Below are 21369 nucleotides of genomic sequence, written 5' to 3' on the forward strand. Positions count from 1 at the left end.
CTCGTTGCCAGTTGGGTAAATTGTTTCTTTGTAAGACTCCCTCCACATCTCAGTAGTGTAATATGGTGAACACTGTTAGGAAAAAATGTTTTGCCTCAATGGAAATTGATAATAATATTACAACTCTATGCAAAATATTACAATAGACTAGGATTGATTAAATTAAGTGTTACAACTCTATAACTGAAAAATACAAATAAAAGGAGAAGGAGATGTAAGATGATAGAAATAGAAAGTACAACTCTATTACAAAAGATACAAGTAAACTAGAAGTGTTTGAACAAAGGAAATAAAAGGATTACAACTTTTAAACAAAAGTACAAGTAAATAGAAAAAGAAGAAAAGAAGAAAGAGCAATAGAAGAAAATAAGAACAAGAACCAAAACAATAAACTCTCACTCACACAACCAAAGTGAAGAGTGTTGGGGATCACCAACTTGAACAAGGTTTGAAACCTTTGTCCAAAAGCTTATTTCCCCCTAACTCAAGCACTAAGGGATCTCTCACAGATTTTGGAAATGCTTTATGGAATAATCAAGCCTCAAGGTGTTTCTAGCCAAGTGCTCTAGTGGATAGAAAAAATGGTGTCTTACAAGTGAGCTATAGGCTCCTATTTATAGAGTTTAGAGACACCCTTTGAATTTCAAATTCCACCAACTCCCATGGCTGTTACCAATGTTTAATTGGATTAATATGAAGTTAAAAATGAGATTTGAGAGTTATTTGAGTTTTTTGAGCCGTTCAACAAAGATTGAAAAAACTGAAAATTTGGTCAGTTTTGGCCTGTGGCCGCGGCCACTGACCAAATTCAGCACAAAAAATGTGCTGTTTTTCCAAACGGTTCCAAACCCTCCCAAATGATTATGTAACTCCCAAAACACATTATTGGGGTTAAAATCATATCTCTAACAACCATATCACATATGGCTTTATGAAATTCATCTCAATATTGTGTAACAACAATTTTACACAATAAAGGGTAATATTTGAAAGTTACAAATTTGTAACACCAAATATGTTACATTATTTGGATATATCTCATATATCTAAATATTGTAACTCTCTATTATATGTTACAATATGTGACACACTTTGTCACATTTATTTAATCTAAAACATTATATTATAATATAATATAATTTTACATTATATTATAAAATAATATAACATTCTCCGACAAGATTAAATAGTTATCTATTGTAACACTTATTTAATCAATCATTATATTTTGAAATATAACATATCCCCCACTTGATTAAATAAGAACTCTCTCTTATAGGAGTCATTGCATTAGTGCATAAAGTAAAGTGTTTTTCAACTTGAACTTTACTATAGTGTAATTATCACAAAATTTGTCGAAAATTAGGTTGCACTAGGCATTGAACCATCTTTTCATGATGACAAATCGGTGATAACACACACACCTTTGCGATGTTCACTTGAGACCTCTATGTCTCGCTTTGCACCGTTAATGGCCATGTGCACTTTCCATTCATGGACGTTCTTGAGAATACTCTCAATTCTCATGAGAGGCGGCACCACCCCTAGGTCCATATAGGTAGAATTCTTACAGTTTTTTGTTACCAAAAATACTTGTCTTTACAAGACTGAATTCTATTAAAAAACCTTTCGGTTTTAACCCTCCACTTGGTAACACACAAGTACTCAATATCTCAGATGAGACTTGTTTTGAGTACAACTAATATTCACTTGATTGACTTGTTATTACCTATTGAACCTAACACTAGTTGAATAACTAGTGTTAAGATAGGTTACCATCAATCGTGAATCTCTTTAGGGAGTTTAAGTCCCATCCCTCGAGATGATGCAGCCACTAAATCCCTCGTTAGTGGCTTAGTGAAAGGATCCGCCAGATTTTCACTTGTTCTCACATAAGATATTGAGATGACTCCTCTTTGAATCAATTCTCTTACATATCCATGTCTTAGACTAATATGTCTAGACTTCCCATTGTACACTCCGCTGTATGCTCTAGCCAATGTTGCTTGGCTATCACAATGTATCGATATAGTAGATACATTATATTTGATTAGGGGAATCTCTATCAACATATCCCTTAACCATTCGGCCTCTTTGTCGGTAGCAGCTAGAGCTATGAACTCCGCTTCCATAGTGGAATGAGATATACAGGTTTGTTTCTTGGAACCCCAAGAAATTGCACCTCCACCAAGTGTAAATACCCAACCAGTTGTGGACAAGTTGTCCCCAAGATTGGATATCCAACTTGCATCTATATATCCTTCTAATATCGAAGGAAATTTGGAGTAGTGAAGGCTTAGTCCTTTGGTTTTCTTGAGATAACCTAGGATTCTTCCAATTGCCTTCCAGTGATCCACACTTGGATTACTTGTAAACCTACTAAGTTTACTTACCACAAATGCTATATCAGGTCTAGTACACTAGGCAGCGTACATTAGACTCCCTATAGCACTAGCGTACTCCAATTGAGCCACCGCTCTTCATTCATTCTTCTCTAGTTTTACACTATGATCGAATGGAGTATTGGCATCTTTAACCTTGAGATGGTTAAATTTTTTCAATACTTTCTCAACGTAGTGGGCTTGCCCTAGCGCAAAACCCCCACTATGTTTCTTTACTTTGATATCGAGTATGGTATCAACTTCTCCAAGATCTTTCATCATGAAGGTTGATGATAGAAACCTCTTCGTTTCTTCTATCCCTTTCATGCTATTACTTAGAATAAGCATGTCATCCACATATAAGCAAACAATGATCACATATCCCTTACAAGTTTTGGAATACAAACACTTGTCTCCATTGTTATGTCTAAACCCATTAGACATGATGGCTTGATCAAATTTCTCATGCCATTGCTTAGGAGCATGTTTCAATCCATATAAGGATTTTACAAGTGTACAAACTTTATGTTCATATTTTGGTAGGACAAACCCTTCGGGTTGTTCCATATAGACCTCCTTACTGAGGTCACCATTAAGGAATGCTGTTTTGACATCCATTTGATGAACATACAAGTTGTGTATAGAAGCTAAAGCGAACAAAATTCTTATAGAAGTTATTCTTGCAACAGGTGCATAGGTATCGAAATAATCAATACCCTCTTTTTGCCTAAACCCTTTAGCTACTAATCTAGCTTTAAAGGTTTAGATAGTGCCGTCAGTGTGGTATTTTCTCCTAAATACCCACTTACACCCAATTGGTTTAGACCCCGGTGGGAGGTCTACCAATTCCCAAGTGTTATTGGAAAGAATGGAATCCATCTCATCATTGATGGCTTCTTTCCAAAATGCACTATCTCTTGATTGCATAGCTTCTCTATAAGTCTTAGGATCATCCTCAACGGGAAGTACAATAGGAATTTTCCTAATGACTTCCTCTCTATTTCCTTCTACCATGTAGAATGAAATTCGTTGAGAATCTATCTCATCCATTACTAGACTTTTATGATTTTTAAGCCTTTGACTTCTTCTAGGTTCAAAGGGTTGCTTTACATCCTTTTGAGAATTCTCCTCTTGAGAATCAACTTTGGATGTAGAAGCTTGAGAATTGTTCTCATATAACAAATTCTCCTTTAGAGATGTTGAAGCTTGAGAATTGTTATCACATAACATATTCTCAAAGAATTCAAATTCTCTAGATTCAATCACAATATTAGACTCTAAGTCTAATAGCCTATAAGCTTTACTATTGTTGGTATAACCAACAAAAGCACACTTTATGGCTCTTGAACCTAACTTTGTTCTATTAGGTTCGTTTTTCTTGCAATATGCAAGACACCCCCACACTTTGAAGTACCCTATGTTGGGTTTTCTTCCTTTCCATAACTCATATGGAGATATCTCTTTTTTCTTCATCGGTATTCGATTAAGAATGTGACAAGCGGTTAAAAGCGCTTCACCCCATAAGTTGAAGTTCAACTTAGAAAACACCAACATAGAATTTATTATCTCTAGATAAGTCCTATTTTTCCTTTCGGCAACACCATTGTGTTGTGGTGTATAAGGTGCAGTGTACTCATGAATTATACCATTTTCTTCACAAAATGTATTGAATTCATTAGAGAAGTACTCTCCTCCTCTATCACTTCTTAGCACCTTAATCTTTTTATTTAGTTGATTTTAACTTCTAATTTATACAATTTAAAAGCATCAAAAGTCTCATCTTTATGCTTTAAAAGAAATACATAGGTATATCTACTAAAATCATCTATAAAAGTAAGAAAATACATTTTACCACCTCTAGTTAAAACACCATTTAATTCACAAAGATCACTATGGATTAAATCTAGTAAATTAGATGATCTTTCTACACTAGCAAATGGTTTCTTAATCATTTTTGCCTTAACACATGTTTCACATTTACCATAGTTTTTAATATTGCATGCAATCATACCGCATTTTACTACTCTTTTCATAGTTGAAAAACCTATATGCGATAATCTAAGATGCCACAAAAATAAAGAATCATACTCAACAATATAGGCAGAATTAGCATTTTTATTGATAACATTGAAAGTTACATCATTGGTGTACAATTTAACCATACCCTCATAAGAGTACCCCTTTCCCAAAAATACATTTGATTTGGTAAGTATAAGTTTACCGGACTCAAAAACGGCTTTAATGCCGGGCTTGCCAAGCAAATCACCACTTGCCAAATTTCTACTCATTTCGGGAACATAAAGTACATTCACTAATGTAACTTTCTTGCCGGAGGTGAAAAAGACTTCAATGGTACCTTTGCCAAGTACCTTGGATTTGATCTCATTGCCCATTTGTATCTCATGGTTGCCCTTTGACTCTTCAAAGGTCTTGAACAATGATTTGTCATAGGTGACATGGACGGTGGCACATGTGTCATACCACCACCCTTTCACCTTGCCTTGGACCGCATTCACCTTACTAAGGGTAGCAACTATGTTTTCGTCTTGAGTTGCGTTCACCTTAGGTCCTTGTTGGTCTTTTCTATGTCTACACTCTCTAGCATAGTGACCCTTTTTCCCACATACAAAGCAAGGACCTTTCTCGCCCTTAAACTTGTTTGGGTTGGTTTTTGGACCCAAGGGTTTCTCATTACCCTTTTTCCCTTTGTTTTTGGGATGTTTTGGTTATGACACCGCATTTGCTTTGGAAGTCTCTCCATTAGACCCCTCCACAAGTTTATCTCTACATATCGATTCCTCTTCGATTCGAATATGTTTTTGGATTTCCTCCAAAGAATAATCCTAATTTTTATGAAGGATTCTTTTCCTATAGCTCTTCCAAGTTGGTGGTAATTTAGCCACAATAGCACCAACTTGAAAGGCCTCGGGAAGCTCTATCTTTAACACTTTCAATTTATTAACAATAATTTGCAATTCATGTATTTGAGGAAGAATAGGTTTATCACCAAAAAATTTGAAATCAAAGTATTGAGATATCAAAAAGTTTTTGGTACCTTCCTCTTCCGCCTTGAACTTTTTCTCAAGTGCATCCCAAATCTCCTTGGCCGATTTGGTCTCGGTGTAGAGGTTATAGAGCCTATCGGATAAGGCGTTGAGGATATGACCCCTGCAAAGAAGGTTGTCCTCCTCCCTCTTCCTTCTCTTCTCCACCTCCTCGGGAGTGTCTTTGTCGGATGGCTCGGCTAGAGGAGCCAAGGAAGACTCAAGGATGTAGGCGATTTTGAGAGTGGTTAAAAGAAACCTCACCTTGTCTTGCCACCTAGTAAAATTGGATCCATCAAACCTATCCAATCTCACTAGGTCTTGGTTCATAATCTTGATTGTTTCCCCTTTCATTGAAACAAAAAAGGGATAAGCTTTTGAATGTTAGGAAAAAATGTTTTGCCTCAATGGAAATTGATAATAATATTACAACTCTATGCAAAATATTACAATAGACTAGGATTGATTAAATAAAGTGTTACAACTCTATAATTGAAAAATACAAATAAAAGGAGAAGGAGATGTAAGATGATAGAAATAGAAAGTACAACTCTATTACAAAAGATACAAGTAAACTAGAAGTGTTTGAACAAATGAAATAAAAGGATTACAACTTTTAAACAAAAGTACAAGTAAATAGAAAAAGAAGAAAAGAAGAAAGAGCAATAGAAGAAAATAAGAACAAGAACCAAAACAATAAACTCTCACTCACACAACCAAAGTGAAGAGTGTTGGGGATCACCAACTTGAACAAAGTTTGAAACCTTTGTCCAAAAGCTTATTTCCTCCTAACTCAAGCACTAAGGGATCTCTCACAGATTTTGGAAATGTTTTATGGAATAATCAAGCATCAAGGTGTTTCTAGCCAAGTGCTCTAGTGGATAGAAAAAATGGTGTCTTACAAGTGAGCTATAGGTTCCTATTTATAGAGTTTAGAGACACCCTTTGAATTTCAAATTCCACAAACTCCCATGGCTGTTACCAATATTTAATTGGATTAATATGGAGTTAAAAATGAGATTTGTGAGTTATTTGAGTTTTTTGAGCTGTTCAACAAACATTGAAAAAACTGAAAAATTGGTCAGTTTTGGCCTGTGGCCGCGGCCAGAGACATTAGTGGCCGCGGCCACTGGTCTTTGACCCACAGGCCGCGACCACTGACCAAATTCAGCACAAAAAATGTGCTGTTTTTCCAAACGGTTCCAAACCCTCCCAAATGATTATGTAATTCCCAAAACACATTATTGGGGTTAAAATCATATCTCTAACAGCCATATCACATATGGCTTTATGAAATTCATCTCAATATTGTGTAACAACAATTTTATACAATAAAGCGTAATATTTGGAAGTTACAAATTTGTAACACCAAATATGTTACATTATTTGGATATACCTCATATATCTAAATATTGTAACTCTCTATTATATGTTACAATATGTGACACACTTTGTCACATTTATTTAATCTAAAACATTATATTATAAAATAATATAACAAACACAGTGAGTAAATGTTGACACTACGCAAGATGGCCGCAGCCACACCATGAACACAAGGGTAACCCATTATGTGAAACTGACCACAAGAGCATGATTTGGTCATCAAATTCACCTCACCATCACCTTCTGGGTCTACCACATGAAATTCAAACTGTCCAAGAGGATGGACTTTCAAGTACCTTGCATCATCCGCAATGCCTGAGACATCTTTCTCATATATTGTTGCTAATTTGGATGTGCACTTCTCTACCTCCTCACGACGCGCGGCAAACCATGACTGAATTGTGAAACGAATGAATTCCACAAAAGTAGTGACTGGGAAGGTTCTTGTGTCTCTGGTTTTGTTGTTGAAACTTTCAGCGTAGTTGCTTGTCATTACATTGTATCGATTCCCAAAAAAGTAAGCACGGGTCCACTTATTGAAGCCAATACCCTCGAGATATTGAGCTATGGCAGGATCCATTTGCTTTATATTGTTGAAGAACCTGTGAAATTTTGACTTCCGAAATGCATATGCCGCATTCCACATCTCCTTGTGACAGTGATCGGTCTTGAACTTAGCGATTACATTCATACTTATGTAATGGTAGCATGCGTCGTGGTAGGCATCAGGAAAGACCAACTCAAGAGCAAGAATAATGCTAGCGTGCCTGTCTGATACAAAAGATAGATTATCAACAACTCTAATGGCTTCCTTCAATTTCATCATGAAATACTTCCAAGAAGCATGATTCTCACTGTCAACAATCGCAAATGCAATTGGATAAATGTGGTTATTCGCATCCAATGCGACAGCACACAACATGTGGCCACCGTACCTTGACTTCAAGAAAGTGTCGTCCACATATATAACAGGACGACATGATGTAAATCACTTTCTACAAACTCCGAGTGAGAAGAAACAGTAAAGAAAACGACCGTCATCTGTGACAAAATCAGTTATTGTACCTGGATTCTTTTGCTGCAGCATGTACAGGTAAGAAGGTAACTTGGAGTACGATTCTTCAGGTGTCCCCCTGACATAACCGAGTGCCTTCTCTCTGCATCTCCAAGCCTTCATATAACTCATATCGACCCAAAATTATTCTTCATATCCTCCTTTATGCTGTTTGGTGGATAGCTAGTGCCATCAGTAGCATATTTGTTCTTGATAAGGTGCCCAATGACAGAAGGTGCTGCTTGACGGTGGTCTTTTTGTCGCAATTCTAGTGAGCAAGTATGTACACTATTATAAACAGTGATCTCAAACATCTCCGATCACGCTACTTTTTTCCCTCTTATTCTCCAACCACAATCGAGATCCTTGCAGGTGATATACAACACATCAGTACCAGACTTCTTAACCATAAACTCAAAATTATTCTTCAGCAAAGAAAGCCGCTTTGGTTTTCAATTCCATCTTGTTCTCAAATGTCTTCCCAAGATGTAATTCCCCCAACGCTACAATGGATGAGGGGGATTCAGAACGACTACAAGCCATGATATCTTCTTTTGTAAATATGGGAGCACTCCATTTTCTGTGATCTTCTGTTGAACATATTGAAATGTTCCCTGTATAGTTATATTCTGTCCCACCAGGACGACTAGAGCTGGTGCCAGGTGTTTGACGTCCTTGACTTGATGGGTTCGTCCGTGCAATATGACGTATTGGTTGTTCTTGTGCTTGTTCTAATTGCAAATGTTCAGCTACTAGATCATCATCCACTGAATTGTATCCTAAGTCCTCATTGTGTTCAGCTACTGGATCGTCATTCACATAGGGGTTGTCCTCATACTAGTTGTCCCTCAGGTCACCAATAGGAAATCCTAAAGTACTGGCTGCTCCCTCAGGTCCGGGAGTGGAATATGGGTCTGCAATGACAATATTTTTAATAGGAGTGACACATAAGGCCAACCTTTCTTTAGATGTTACTCCTAAGAATGCACAGACACCAAGATCACTTTCAACATGAACGGGTGTAAACGGTTGGTCGCCGCAAGTGTAAGGAACCTCCAATTTCAACTCATACATCTGTTTATCAACTTTAAGTTCCTTGTAATATGTTAAGAAGTTGCAAGTACGTTACAATATCCTCCATCGGTATCACCATGCATTGAGGGTCCTTGAAAATCCACTTATTCCCTTGTAATTCCCAAACACCATTGTAGGATACAAAAACATAGACAATAGAGCCTGTGTTGGAAAAAAAAAACATTAACATTGTCAGGAAAACTATCATTTTTTCAAAAATTCATGAAAAAAGAACATTATCGAGCTATCATCGAGCTTTATCGAGTTAGCATCGAGCTCTTATCGAGTCAGTATCGAGCTACCATTTCTTAAACCGAGCATAAAACCTAACCAAAACCTCCATCGAACCCTATCAAGCTCCTATCGAGCACATATCGAGAAAACCTAAACCTATCGAGCTCAAATATTGTAGGGTCCAATCGAACCCTTATCAAGTTTCCATCGAGCACAATCGAGCACTAAAACCTAAACCTATCGAGCTATAATCAAGCTCACATCGAGCTACATCGAGCTCATACAAGACCTTCTTCTACATACAATCGTGCTCATATCGAACTGTTATCGAGCTCCTATCGAGTAAAAAAGTTGCAGAAAACCCAGACAAACGCAGATTGCGGAATCTCTCTAAAAATCCAAAAAAATACACCAATATAGGCTCAGATCTGTTCAAAATAGCCAAAAAAATGTAAACAAATAATATCCAACACATAAAATGTACAATCTTATTACCCATGATTTTTCTCCTCCAAAAACTCTCAAAATAGATGTTACATTTGATATTAACGACTTCACATAGACAATGGAGATGACTAATAATGATTTTGGACAAGAAAATTATACAAATCTGTAGGTTTTATGGATGATTTCGTGAGAATGAGAGAGAGAGAGAGGGAAGAGAATGTTTTATGATTTTTTGATATAATATGAGGAATATTTTGGGTATGAAAGGAATGTTTAGCATCAAATTGAAAATATTATTAGTGTTGGGATTTTTTGGTAATATTAGACATTATTAAGTATTAAAAGTGAAATTTTCCAATTATAATGAGAGAGTTTGGATGGGAAGAGAATGTTTAATGCTAAGAGTATTTTTGTTTAAAATTTTAGAAATTATATATGTTTGGGAGAGTAGCTTACGTTTGGAATTTAAAAAAAATTAAGAATGTTATATAACATAGTAAAATTTCCCTAACGTTATCCATTATAGCGGGAGCGGCTTTGCCTTGGTCTCTCTTACTCTCACTCACTCGCTCTTCGGCCTCTCGTCTCGTCTTGCCTCTGTTTCTCTTGTAAGTTTATTTTTTCTTTCATTTTCTGGGCAACCAAACAAGATGATTAAGTTGAGGTTTTCAGCATAATGGGTTAAATAATACTGTCAGTGATTATTTTCTTACATTCTCTAACTCATCCACGGTAATTTTGATTATGATTTTTGAATGAAGCAGATAGAATTGAGTAGAAAAGAAGAATGTCGATGTCTACATCAGCTAATTCAATTTCATTCTTTGGGATTGGGTCCATTCCAAGGTTACCATCCATAACAAGACCTCAGTCACTTGTTGTGGTAGCCAAGGCCAAAACCAGACAAGAAGACAGAATTGCCCGCCATGCTCGTATTAGAAAGAAGGTTATTTTTATTTTTTATGGGTAGTTGTTTAGTTAAGAACCAAACCCATCTTCAATTCATTCTATATAGTGTTCAATTTTGCCTATAATTGAATTCTGCTGTTTAATTATTATCATAATACATTACCATTATGCAAATGGCTGCCACAAAGTCGCATTACTTTTTTTTTTTCCCAATACACTAATTTAGTATCTGTAGAAGAAGAAATTTGAGAATTGTTTGTGGGTTTTTCTTTTCTTTTTTTATTTATGTAAACAAATAAATGGTTTTATTAGGTTGAAGGAACTACAGAAAGGCCAAGGTTATGTGTTTTCCGCTCAAACAAGCATCTGTATGTCCAAGTAATTGATGACACCAAAATGCACACCCTTGCTTCAGCTTCCACAGTGCAGAAACCCATCTCTGAGGAGTTTGACTACTCTTCAGGTCCTACCATTGTAAGTCACTAAAAATACCACTGCCCTTTTGCTCTTTTCGTACTATATTGAACTCTTTCAACTGGTTTATATACGCCAGGTCCTTTATAATATCTGTGGGCAGTACTCAAAATGGGTAATTCAAATAGTCAGGCATGTGTTTGCTCCCACAAAGATTTGAGGTCATCTGGGTAGCTACATAGCAATTGTTATAGTTTTATGGTCCCCAAATATTGTAAGCTAGGCAGGGAGCTAGTTTCAAAAAATAATAACTGTGGGTACTGGGTAGTTATAGTGGTAATTAGAGTTTCAAAGTCCATGGTTTGCTCCTACAAGGTTGTATTTTTTGTTTTTTCGTAGACTTATCTAGCAATTATCTGAATGTCTTGCCACCCATGTATTGTGTGTGTGTATAACTATTGTTCTCTTGATGGACATTAGGAAGTAGCAAGAAAGGTTGGTGAAGTCATAGCCAAGAGTTGTTTGGAGAAAGGGATCACAAAGGTGGCCTTTGATCGAGGTGGCTATCCATACCATGGACGAGTGGAAGCCATCGCCAGTGCAGCTCGGGAACATGGACTTGATTTTTAAGGTTCTTTTTTTGGTAGGTTTTCTTTTTGTACAATTGTTTGTTTCAATCTCTTGTAAAACCATGTAATAGAAGTGCACCGTCTGTAAACTTTTTCTTTCAATGAACTGTTAGAACATTTGGTGATTTGAATTCACTTTGTTTCCACCGAGATTCAAACAATGAGTGGGTTCAAACAATGAGTGGACCTGATCTTGGTTATTTTTTCTTCGTCTACATTGTCTGTGTTCAAAGACAGAGTGAGGTCTTGATGAATCCATGATGTTCTTCCTCCTAGTCATAGTCGCATCATGGTTAGGGGACATATTGACATATTGTAGTCTCAAGGGATTTTTTTTGCCCTTCAGAGTCAGTGTCTTAGCGTTGGTGATCAAGGAAAACTGGCCAACTGCAGCCATTATTGCTTCACAATTCCACAAAATCTGTTCTTTATTTTCATCTACACTTTTTTTTGGGGAAACTTCTTTCTAGGATTTTCGTTTCTTTTTCTTTTGTTCTCTAATTTCAGAAGTTAATTATATTCACTTCATCCAAAAATGTATTTAATAGTTAGATTCCTTAGTGGCACTAGTACTACTATATGAACACAAACTTCCTACTTTTTATTCTTATTTTCAGAATAAGTAAAAAAGAGATGCTTGTTAAAAGAAAGTCTAGATATATTAGACAAAAAAATTCTATCATAAATGTAATAGATAAATAGACATCTCAAAATGCAGTCAAAATCCAAAGTATTTTTTGTTAGATAGTTGGTAATCCCACAATTTTGATTCAGGTTGCTTGGAGGCGATTTTTAGTTTACCTACCAAAGATTATTTTGTTGTTTTGGTAAGAGGACAGGGATAATCTAATAAAGTAAAAAGTTTGAAACCAACACATTCTAGTAATGGAGTCAAACATCTACACATTTAAGGCAGATGATAAAAGATGAAGTTATATTTGCATTCCAAAAAAGTATAACTACACTCCATTTTCTTAGAAAAGTTTAATTACGTATTTATCTTTATACAAAATTACTAAGATATACAGTTTTAAACATTAATTTTATTTATAAAATTTAAGTTTTAGTGAGTACACCTTACTTACTCAAATAAATATATAAATGAGAGCCAACGAGATGTGCACTCTATAAATTAAGTTGTACCTAAATTATGTGAGGTATGACTTTTTTAACTTAAATTTCATAAATATTGACATTTTAAGATTTTCTTAATGTATGGCTTTTTCCTAACTTAAGCTAATTGTGTGGGAAAATATTTTCATATTTTAAATTTTTTTCAAATAAAGCCATATTTCATTTATTAGTTTGGTATATAGAGATTTGTGTTATTATTTTAGGTATTTTTGTCATTACATCCCATTTATTTAAAAATATATATCTATATTTTAACATATATCTTTTTTTTATTTTACAAAAATGATTTTTTTTATTATTTTGTCTACTCAGTACGTGTAAATATACATATATAACATGGGTAAAATTGAAATTTGGAATATTTTTTTTTATTTTAATTTGAATGTATAAAAAATGACAAAATATATATTATAACATGCAAATAAATGTGATTGACGTAGAAATAATAGTACATCACAACTAGGAATATTGTTAAGGGGCACTCTTTATATAAAATGGAATGTTCATGCTTAATTTTTTTTTTTTGTATTTTGTTGTTGATTCCGATATAAATTCCAGAGTACCAAGTTACTTTTTGTTATTGTCTTTGTTATGCTTGAAGTTATTTTAGGTTATTTTTATGGTGTTTCAAAAGTATCATGTTACTTTTTGTTGTTTTTGTTAATTTTATAGATTGCAAAGTATCATATTATTTTTTCTTGTTGTCCTTGTTATACTTGTAATTGTTTAACTTTTATGGTATCAAAAAAGTAATAGCTTACTTTTTGTTGCTATCTTTTGTTAATTTTATAGATTGCAAAGTATTAAGCAATCTTTTGTTAATTTTATAGATTGCAAAGTAATAGACTATTTTTTTTTTTTTTGTCTTTGTTATGCTTGTCCTTGTTATATATTACTTTTATGGTGTCTAAAAAGTACTAAGTTACTTTTTGTTGTTGTTGTCTTCTGTTAATTTTATAGATTGCAAAGTATCATGTTACATTTTGTTGTTGTATTTGTTAATTTAATGAATTGCAAGATACCAAGTTTCTTTTTGTTGTTGCCTTTCTTATGTTTGAAATTGTTTTAGATTATTTTTATAGTGTCCAATAAATACTAGGTTACTTTTTATAGTAGCTATGTGGAAGATTGATCTTGGCTAGGGAGGTTGACATGAATGAGATGCCACTTGATCAAAATCAATATGGTATTCCATAAAATTCTACTATTAATATGTGTGTAAGCAATAGAAAACAATCAATTGTTGTGTATGTAGCTTTAATGTTGACTATAAACATTTTATTTTCTTCAATAACTTGGAAAATATTGATGTTGCATGGTTTGACCTGAAAAAAGATACATAAATAATATAAAATTACAATCAATAAGTGTATTATGAATAAGGTAACCTGGTACAAAATTAAACAATACTTAAGAATACTAGATTACATTATTTAAACATTAAAAAAAAATATAAATAAGAAATTGTAGGTACCATGTTACTTAATTGAGCAAAACAATGCATATAAACAATTGACAATACTTTTTGCAATACCAGTTTTTTTTTTTAAGAAACCAATTACTGCTCTCCAAGTTCAATCAATTCAAATAGCAGGTTCATACCAGGTTACTTCATTAAGTTAAAATAATACAATAAATCAAGTAATAAGTTGCCTTTTCAACCATGAGGTTACTTTTTCCAAAATCAATTAATTTTCACCAAATTCAATCACTTAAAATTGCAGGCACATCCCAGATTACTTCATTAAGCTAAAAAATCTAATGACAGGTTACTTTTTCCAGTACGAGGTTACTTTTACCAAAATAAATTGATCCTCACATTATTCAATCAATAAAAATTATAACTACCAAATTACTTTTTGTAGCAAATATAGTAAATAATCAAGTGACAAATAACTTTTTAGCCTTTGTTGGATAAGCAAGTTATCTTCCAGGTTACTTTATTTAGAGACAAACAATAAAATAGAGAAACACACATAAAACCAGAGAAATGTTGATATTATGAACAACAGAGAAACATGTGAAATCAAGCAAAATTAAACAAATATTCAAATCAAAATATTCAATCAATATAATTTATAGTTCAGATCAAATCTAACTCATACAAAATTGCAATTTCAATTTTTCTTACTTATTTTTGTATTCCTAAAAAGTCTCTATGCAGAGAAGATGAATAGAAATCATTTTCTCTGGCAACATGAACCTGCTACAGCGAAGAACACCATCTGAAAAAATGAAGAATCTTGGATGGGAAAAAAATGGAGGTTCTCAACGTGAAATTTTTCCCCAATTTGATTACTACTACAAAATCCACCACTCCGTTAAACTGTTAGGCGACCTCTTAAGCACCATGATAACCTAGAACGAAATAAATGGTGAGTATGGAGATGATGAAGATGTATAGTAAGAGATGGAGAAAGAGAATATAGCGTGAATAGGAGAGAGAGAGAGTGGAGATCGATATATGGAGAGGGATAGAGGAAAATAAGGAAAAAAAAACTATTAGGGATTTATGGAAATTTAATTTATATAGGAATTAAAAAGTTTCCATATTTTAAAATTTTTAATTTTTATTTCCAGATTTTAAACAAAAACTTAAAAAAGCCATATGTAAATGGTTGTTAAAAATTCCATATTTATATATATAAAAAAAACCCTTATGTTTTAAGCCCTTGAAATTTTTTATCAATAGAAAAATACAATATTGAGATTTTATCAATAGAAGAATCATTTTTATACAAAGGTAAATTTTTTCATATTTTCAAAGAAGACCCAATTTTGTAAATAGAAGTGGATGTCTTCATAAAAGTAATATTTTAATAAACAAAATGAGGTGTACTTAAATTAGAGGTATACTAATATTTTTTTTGGGTGCAAAAGCCATGCATAAATTTTTATGAGATTTTTTCATTAGTATACTTAAAATTCATTTTATTTACAAAAATACCACTCCTAAAAATGATGACAAAAAATATACCTGAAAAACAAAAAGAATTATCCAAATATTGATATTTAAAAAAATAATTAGAAAAATATCAAGGTTACCTTTTGGTTGTAATTATAACTATTTAAGGTACTTATTAGTTACCTTTTAAAACATGAATTCGTGGCAAAATAGTTACAAAAAAAATTAAGTTTTCTTTTGATGGCCTAAAAAATAATATAAGATACTAATTGGTTACCTTTAAAAAACATAACTTAATTTTAGCTATAACACAATTTTAAAGCAATTAACCTAATGAGTTACCAAAAAGTGTCTTACTATATTTTATTTAAAAATTACCAAATAGTATCCTAAACATTCTCTTTTAAAAAAGTTTCTTTCGATAGATTTCTAAAATAGCTTTGAATGTTGTTTAGGATACTATGTGGTAACTTTTCAATGTAAAATAAAAATAAACTTTTTGGTAACTCATTAAATTTATGTTTGAATAGTAGTTAATTTTTGGTTCACCAAATAAAAAAAGAAACTAAAAAGTTACTTTTGAACTATAGCACAAAATCAATCCCTTAAAGTCATCTTTTATGCTAATGGCAAGAAACTTATACTTGCCATATAGAAAAATAAAACAGTTGAAGAGCCCAAATGACTATTGATGTCACTAAAAATTGATCTAAAATGGTGAATATACCCACAAAGTCGTCAGAAAATGACAATGGTATAGACGGATTTGGTGGTTGGGTTTTATTCTTGTTGAAGTGCTCGTTCGAATGGTACCCCCCTCCCCTTGGCTTTGGAGTGGCCAGAGTTGGAAAAAAATGCAGTCAAAGTCACACCTTTGACAACTTTGACTGTTGTGTGGTCCACAGTCTAGCAGCATTTGGCGGCGAAATTCGAGTGGTGATGTAACACCCTAATTTCTTGAAGCGTTAATTTAACAATTATCATAATTAAGGTTTAAAATAAAGATACTCTTTTATTTATAAAATCGGTCATAAGCACCACTCAAACGTTAAAAAGAATGAAACTCCAGAGTTTCGTAGTTTTCATAAATCAAATAAAATAAACAACTTAAAATCCAATCCATAAAACTAAAACATCATTCTAAAAAAAATACTTAGTAAATTTCCAATGTAGGCCTGATCCCCTATGATCGTTAAATCCTTGACATGTACGCCTTTCGCCAAAACTCTCCAACTTATTGCGGAGTAACCACATCTTTTCTTTTACCTACAGCACAGAGTACCCATGAACCCAAGCCCAGCAAGAAGAGTTGTGTAGGACACAACCCCATAACCTTAATCGGGAATTTAAATCATTAACAGTAACAATAATATAACATAAATCAAAACTCATGAAAAGAAAATGTAGTCCAAGTTAAGTTGGACAAGTATCTTATAACGTAAGCATGCATTTTCATCATATCATAAGCATGCATTTTTTGTTACGTAGACATGCATTTTAAACGTAAGCATGTCAAACAGTTATCACATACACATATACAAAACATAACCATACTTCATATAAGCTCATTAAACATAAACATTCACTAACATAATCATGCATTAACATAAACATATCTCATAAATAGTTTCTACCATAGGGTACGTCAAGCGTACACCCTGGGTGTAGGTGTCCTCTCTTCCTACCTCAAATGCAGTAGCGATCCACACACCCTAACGCTTCTCTTCAAGTATCCCTGACGAGCCTAAACATAACATATAACATTAAGGCTTTACAACCCTCAACCAAGCAAAACCATAATTAAACCCACTAAAGTTCTTTTTAAAACTAATTCATCACCATTATACTTAAGAAAGTATTTAAAACCCCTCTGCATATAGCCCAACAATTACCAAATTATATCTAAAGGTACATAAAAATATCCTCAAAATCACATTTCTGGGCAACTGGCGCGGTTGAGCTCACAGAGCACCAGGCCAATCTAGGCAGGTAGTGCCATCACGGCAGGGCTGGGCGTGGCCGCGCTAGGTCTCTACTTTCAGAGATCGCAATGCGATTTCTAAACCTGAAACTCGAGCCAAATCTTCAAATCTCGAACCCGAACCCCCAAAACAGGTATCCTAACATGTTTCTAACCCCATGAATCCAGATATTAACATCCCTAAACCTATATTAAACATTCATCAACCCGGAAACAATAACAACAGTCTTAGATCTTCAAAAACTTAGATTGACAAAACTTTAAATAGAAGTTTAAACACTTACAGATGAAGATCCAGCCACCAAAATCATAGATCCTTGACGTCTATGGGATCTCCTAGCCTTTCAATATTCCAGATTGATGATCTCCTCCAAATCTCAAGCTTTGAAATCTCAGATCAAGAACGAGAGATTGTTCTTGGTATGTTCCCCTTTAGCCTATCGCAAAACCAGAGTCTGAAGAAAATACATCTAAACCTATTTTACTTATTAATTAATTATTTAATCTGACTTAATTCATGTAAAAACCAAATGACCTTTCTGTCCCTAGCCTCAAATTTATTCTTAATAATCACTTAAGACCCTTATGTAATTTCCATCCAAAAGTAATAGCTTCAATTTTCGATAATTACACTTTTTATCATAAAATCCATAATTCTACTTGGACCCCCAATACACAACTTCTATTACACCTTGGCCCCTAACACTTGAAGAAACTAACGTGTGTGGATTGCTTGACAGAATACATAAATAAACATACATTATAAATCAGGAAAATCATAATTCATATAATTAAACACATAATGTCATACAATTTACCATAATAACCCTACTAGTAAAAACAAATATTACAGGTGAGGTCATCGGCAAACCGACTTCCATGGTGGTCGGCACGTGTATTGTTCCAATGGGCAATGGTCGACATCTGAGTTCGATAGTAGATGGTGTGGAGAGTGTGTGGAAATAAAGTATGGCATATGTATGTAAAAAAATGAAAATTTGGTATAGAATTGTCCAATATTTTTATAATAAAACTTGGGTCGATATATTTGTCAAAAAAAAAAAAACTTGGGTGTATATTTTTTTAAATAAAATCAGGCTTATAAGCCCAAATATAGTTATTCCCATTTTGGGACATTATATTTACACCCGAAGAATATATATAAGCACCCCATAAATTAAAAAAAAATGAAATTTTAAAATTATTTCTAACACTTTTTCTCAATATTTTTTTGACTTTCTTTAGTTTCTTTTATTGTTAATTTCAATAATTTTATTTTATCTTGTTTTCATATTTTTTTTATAGAAAAAAACTCTTATTTTAACAAGTTTTTATATATTTTTTGTTTCATTTTTATTTAAGTGCTAATCAAATTTTAGTAAAAATGGGAGTGTACTAATCAAATTTTGGGGTGCAAATATAATTCCCTTCCTATTTTTTACTTCTAATTTTTTTTCATTCTCCATAATGCCCTTAAGCTATTCTACACAATCATATAAGATTTAAAAAAAGAATAAATTATATTTTTGCCCCCCGAACTATGACCAATGTATGAAAGTGCCCTTCGAATGATTCACAATGTTTTAAATTCCCCCCTAACTTTTAACGTTAGTAATTTATGGGTATTCCGTTAATTTTTTTTACAATTTATGATGATGTGTCATAACACATAAGATAGGCTGCATGATATGGCAATAGATGGGCTGATGTGGTAATATAAAGGATTATTTGGCATTACACGTCATTACTGCCATTGAAACTACCAAATATTTTGAGAGCCAAATGAGAACAGCGAAGGAAGGTAGTAAGACTTTAAGGGGTTTTTGTGAATCGATCTGATTAGTTTGAGGGCAATTTTAGGGCTTTTTTCTTTTTGGTGAAACACAGTTACAAGAGCGAAGGTTAGGGAGACAAGAATTTGAAGCTGAAGGAGTGAATCTGAAGCCTTTGTCGACGGTGATGGGGAAGAAGAAAACCAGAGCATTAAAAAAAAGGACACCCGAAGGAGTGTAGGGATGAGAACGACATTCCCTTTTACGGTAAGTATTTAATGTTTACTTTTTATTCTTTTTGATTTTGACAAGATTCTGACAGTGACTTTGTTCCACAAGATAGTTCAAGTGAGGATGAAGATGAGAATGATGAGGAGATTGAGGGGATCCACAAACCAAACAAAAGGTACAGAAAAACCAAGCTGCCAGAGCTTCCTCAGGTTAGGGCTTCAATTGACATTGAAAAACCAGTGTTCAAGCTCGGGTTATCATTTCCAAATGGGGCAGTTTTTAAGCAAGCAATTAGGGAGTATGCAATCCAAAACGGAAATGACATTATTTTTAAGAAGAATGACCCTCATAGGATTAGGGTTCAATGTAAAGGTGTTGGTTGTTCATGGGTTTGTTTTGCATCGAAGATTGATGACACCACCACATTTGTCATCAAAGCTTATAATGATGAACACAAATGTGATAGAAAGATGTAGTGTCCCAGAATTTTACTTAGCTAGATGGTAGTAGTAGTTAGTATAGTTTGTAGTATGTTAGTTTCCGTGGATTGTGGTTCAAGCTGGGACTTAGTTGGAAACTCATAGCAACAATTATGGATTTTATCAGTTTAACCTATAGTTTTGAAATATTAATTATAACATAAGGTTTGATTAATATTGTTGGTCCTAGAAATATTATTTATTATAACCTAAGGTTTAGATAGAGTTAATAAGAGCATGACACTTGTTGTAATCATGTTTATTAAGGATTTAAGTATTTTTATTGAATAGTTTAATTAAAAGAAAGATCTAGAAGCTCTAGAACCTTCCAGCAGCTGTTAGGATCACATTTTGACTCAGTCAAAGTTGTTTAATCAATTAAAAATATGCTGAAAAAGTGCAAATACGTGTTTGATATATCAACGTATGTCGATATATCGCAGCTATAGGGTCCGATATATCGCCTACAGAAGACATAAAAAACATGTCGACTTTGCACGAACGAACGAACAGGGCTCAGGAAAATGGTCTAGGTGATATATTGCCCAAGGTAGGCGATATATCGCCCCTGGTGCATTATTTTTGAAAGTTTGGGATTTTAATTTTAAAAATAGCCTTAACCACTTTGACCTGCCTTTGAATGATTTTAACCGAGTTCTGGGCGTCTGTTGAACGAAAATTCAAATCTTTTTCATTTTATATTTGTTTACCCAAAAATGGCTCCTGATGACGTGGCAAGAACTTATTACACGTGGTTGGCACGTGGCAGCATCAAAATGAAAAGGTGATGCTCGCTTGTCGACCAGCTCCCTGTTGATTCATCTAATCTCGCGGATAGATGCGACCAGTCTGGTCGCATGCTTTGGTTTCTTTCCTTTAAATATTGTAATCTTGTAATAACTACATTTATTATTTCCTCCTTATTGCTTTGATACGCTGAGATTATGGATAATTAAGGCCCATTGGCCCATGTAATCCCCTCGAGCCTATAAATATGAATGAGAGGGCTCAAGGATGAGACTTTTGAACCTTTTTTCTGAATACTCATAGTAAGAGCGTAAGTGTGATTATCCACGAGAAAGTTGTAATTCTCCTAAGGCTTGTGAAACTCAAGAACCCTAGTTCTTTGATCACGGTATTAGGATTCAACATCAATAATAACACTAAGTGGATGTAGGTCATTACCATTTATTGGGGCCGAACCACTATAAATCATCTGTGTCAATCCTTTACCATTTGATTCCATTCTTGACTATCATCTCATTTCCTGTCGTAATTTTGACTCCATGTTGTGG

At 33.8% G+C, this 21369-nt stretch overlaps 1 protein-coding gene across 2 annotated transcripts; it reads left to right on the top strand.

Moving 5' to 3' along the window:
• Positions 1-10072: 10072 nt before the first annotated feature.
• On the top strand, positions 10073-11787 carry LOC133822609 (large ribosomal subunit protein uL18c-like). 2 transcript variants are annotated; one of them, XM_062254999.1, is made up of 4 exons: positions 10073-10228; positions 10382-10566; positions 10842-11003; positions 11424-11787. In XM_062254999.1, the coding sequence occupies exons 2-4, from the start codon at positions 10408-10410 to the stop codon at positions 11571-11573; spliced, it is 471 nt and encodes a 156-aa protein (XP_062110983.1). In that variant the 5' UTR covers positions 10073-10228; positions 10382-10407; the 3' UTR covers positions 11574-11787. The 2 variants fall into 2 exon arrangements, with proteins under 2 accessions (XP_062110983.1, XP_062110982.1); XM_062254998.1 differs by having other exon boundaries at positions 10385-10566.
• The last annotated feature ends 9582 nt before the right edge of the window (positions 11788-21369 follow it).

Source organism: Humulus lupulus, chromosome 3 (genome assembly GCF_963169125.1).
Source record: "Humulus lupulus chromosome 3, drHumLupu1.1, whole genome shotgun sequence".
Taxonomy (NCBI): domain Eukaryota; kingdom Viridiplantae; phylum Streptophyta; class Magnoliopsida; order Rosales; family Cannabaceae; genus Humulus; species Humulus lupulus.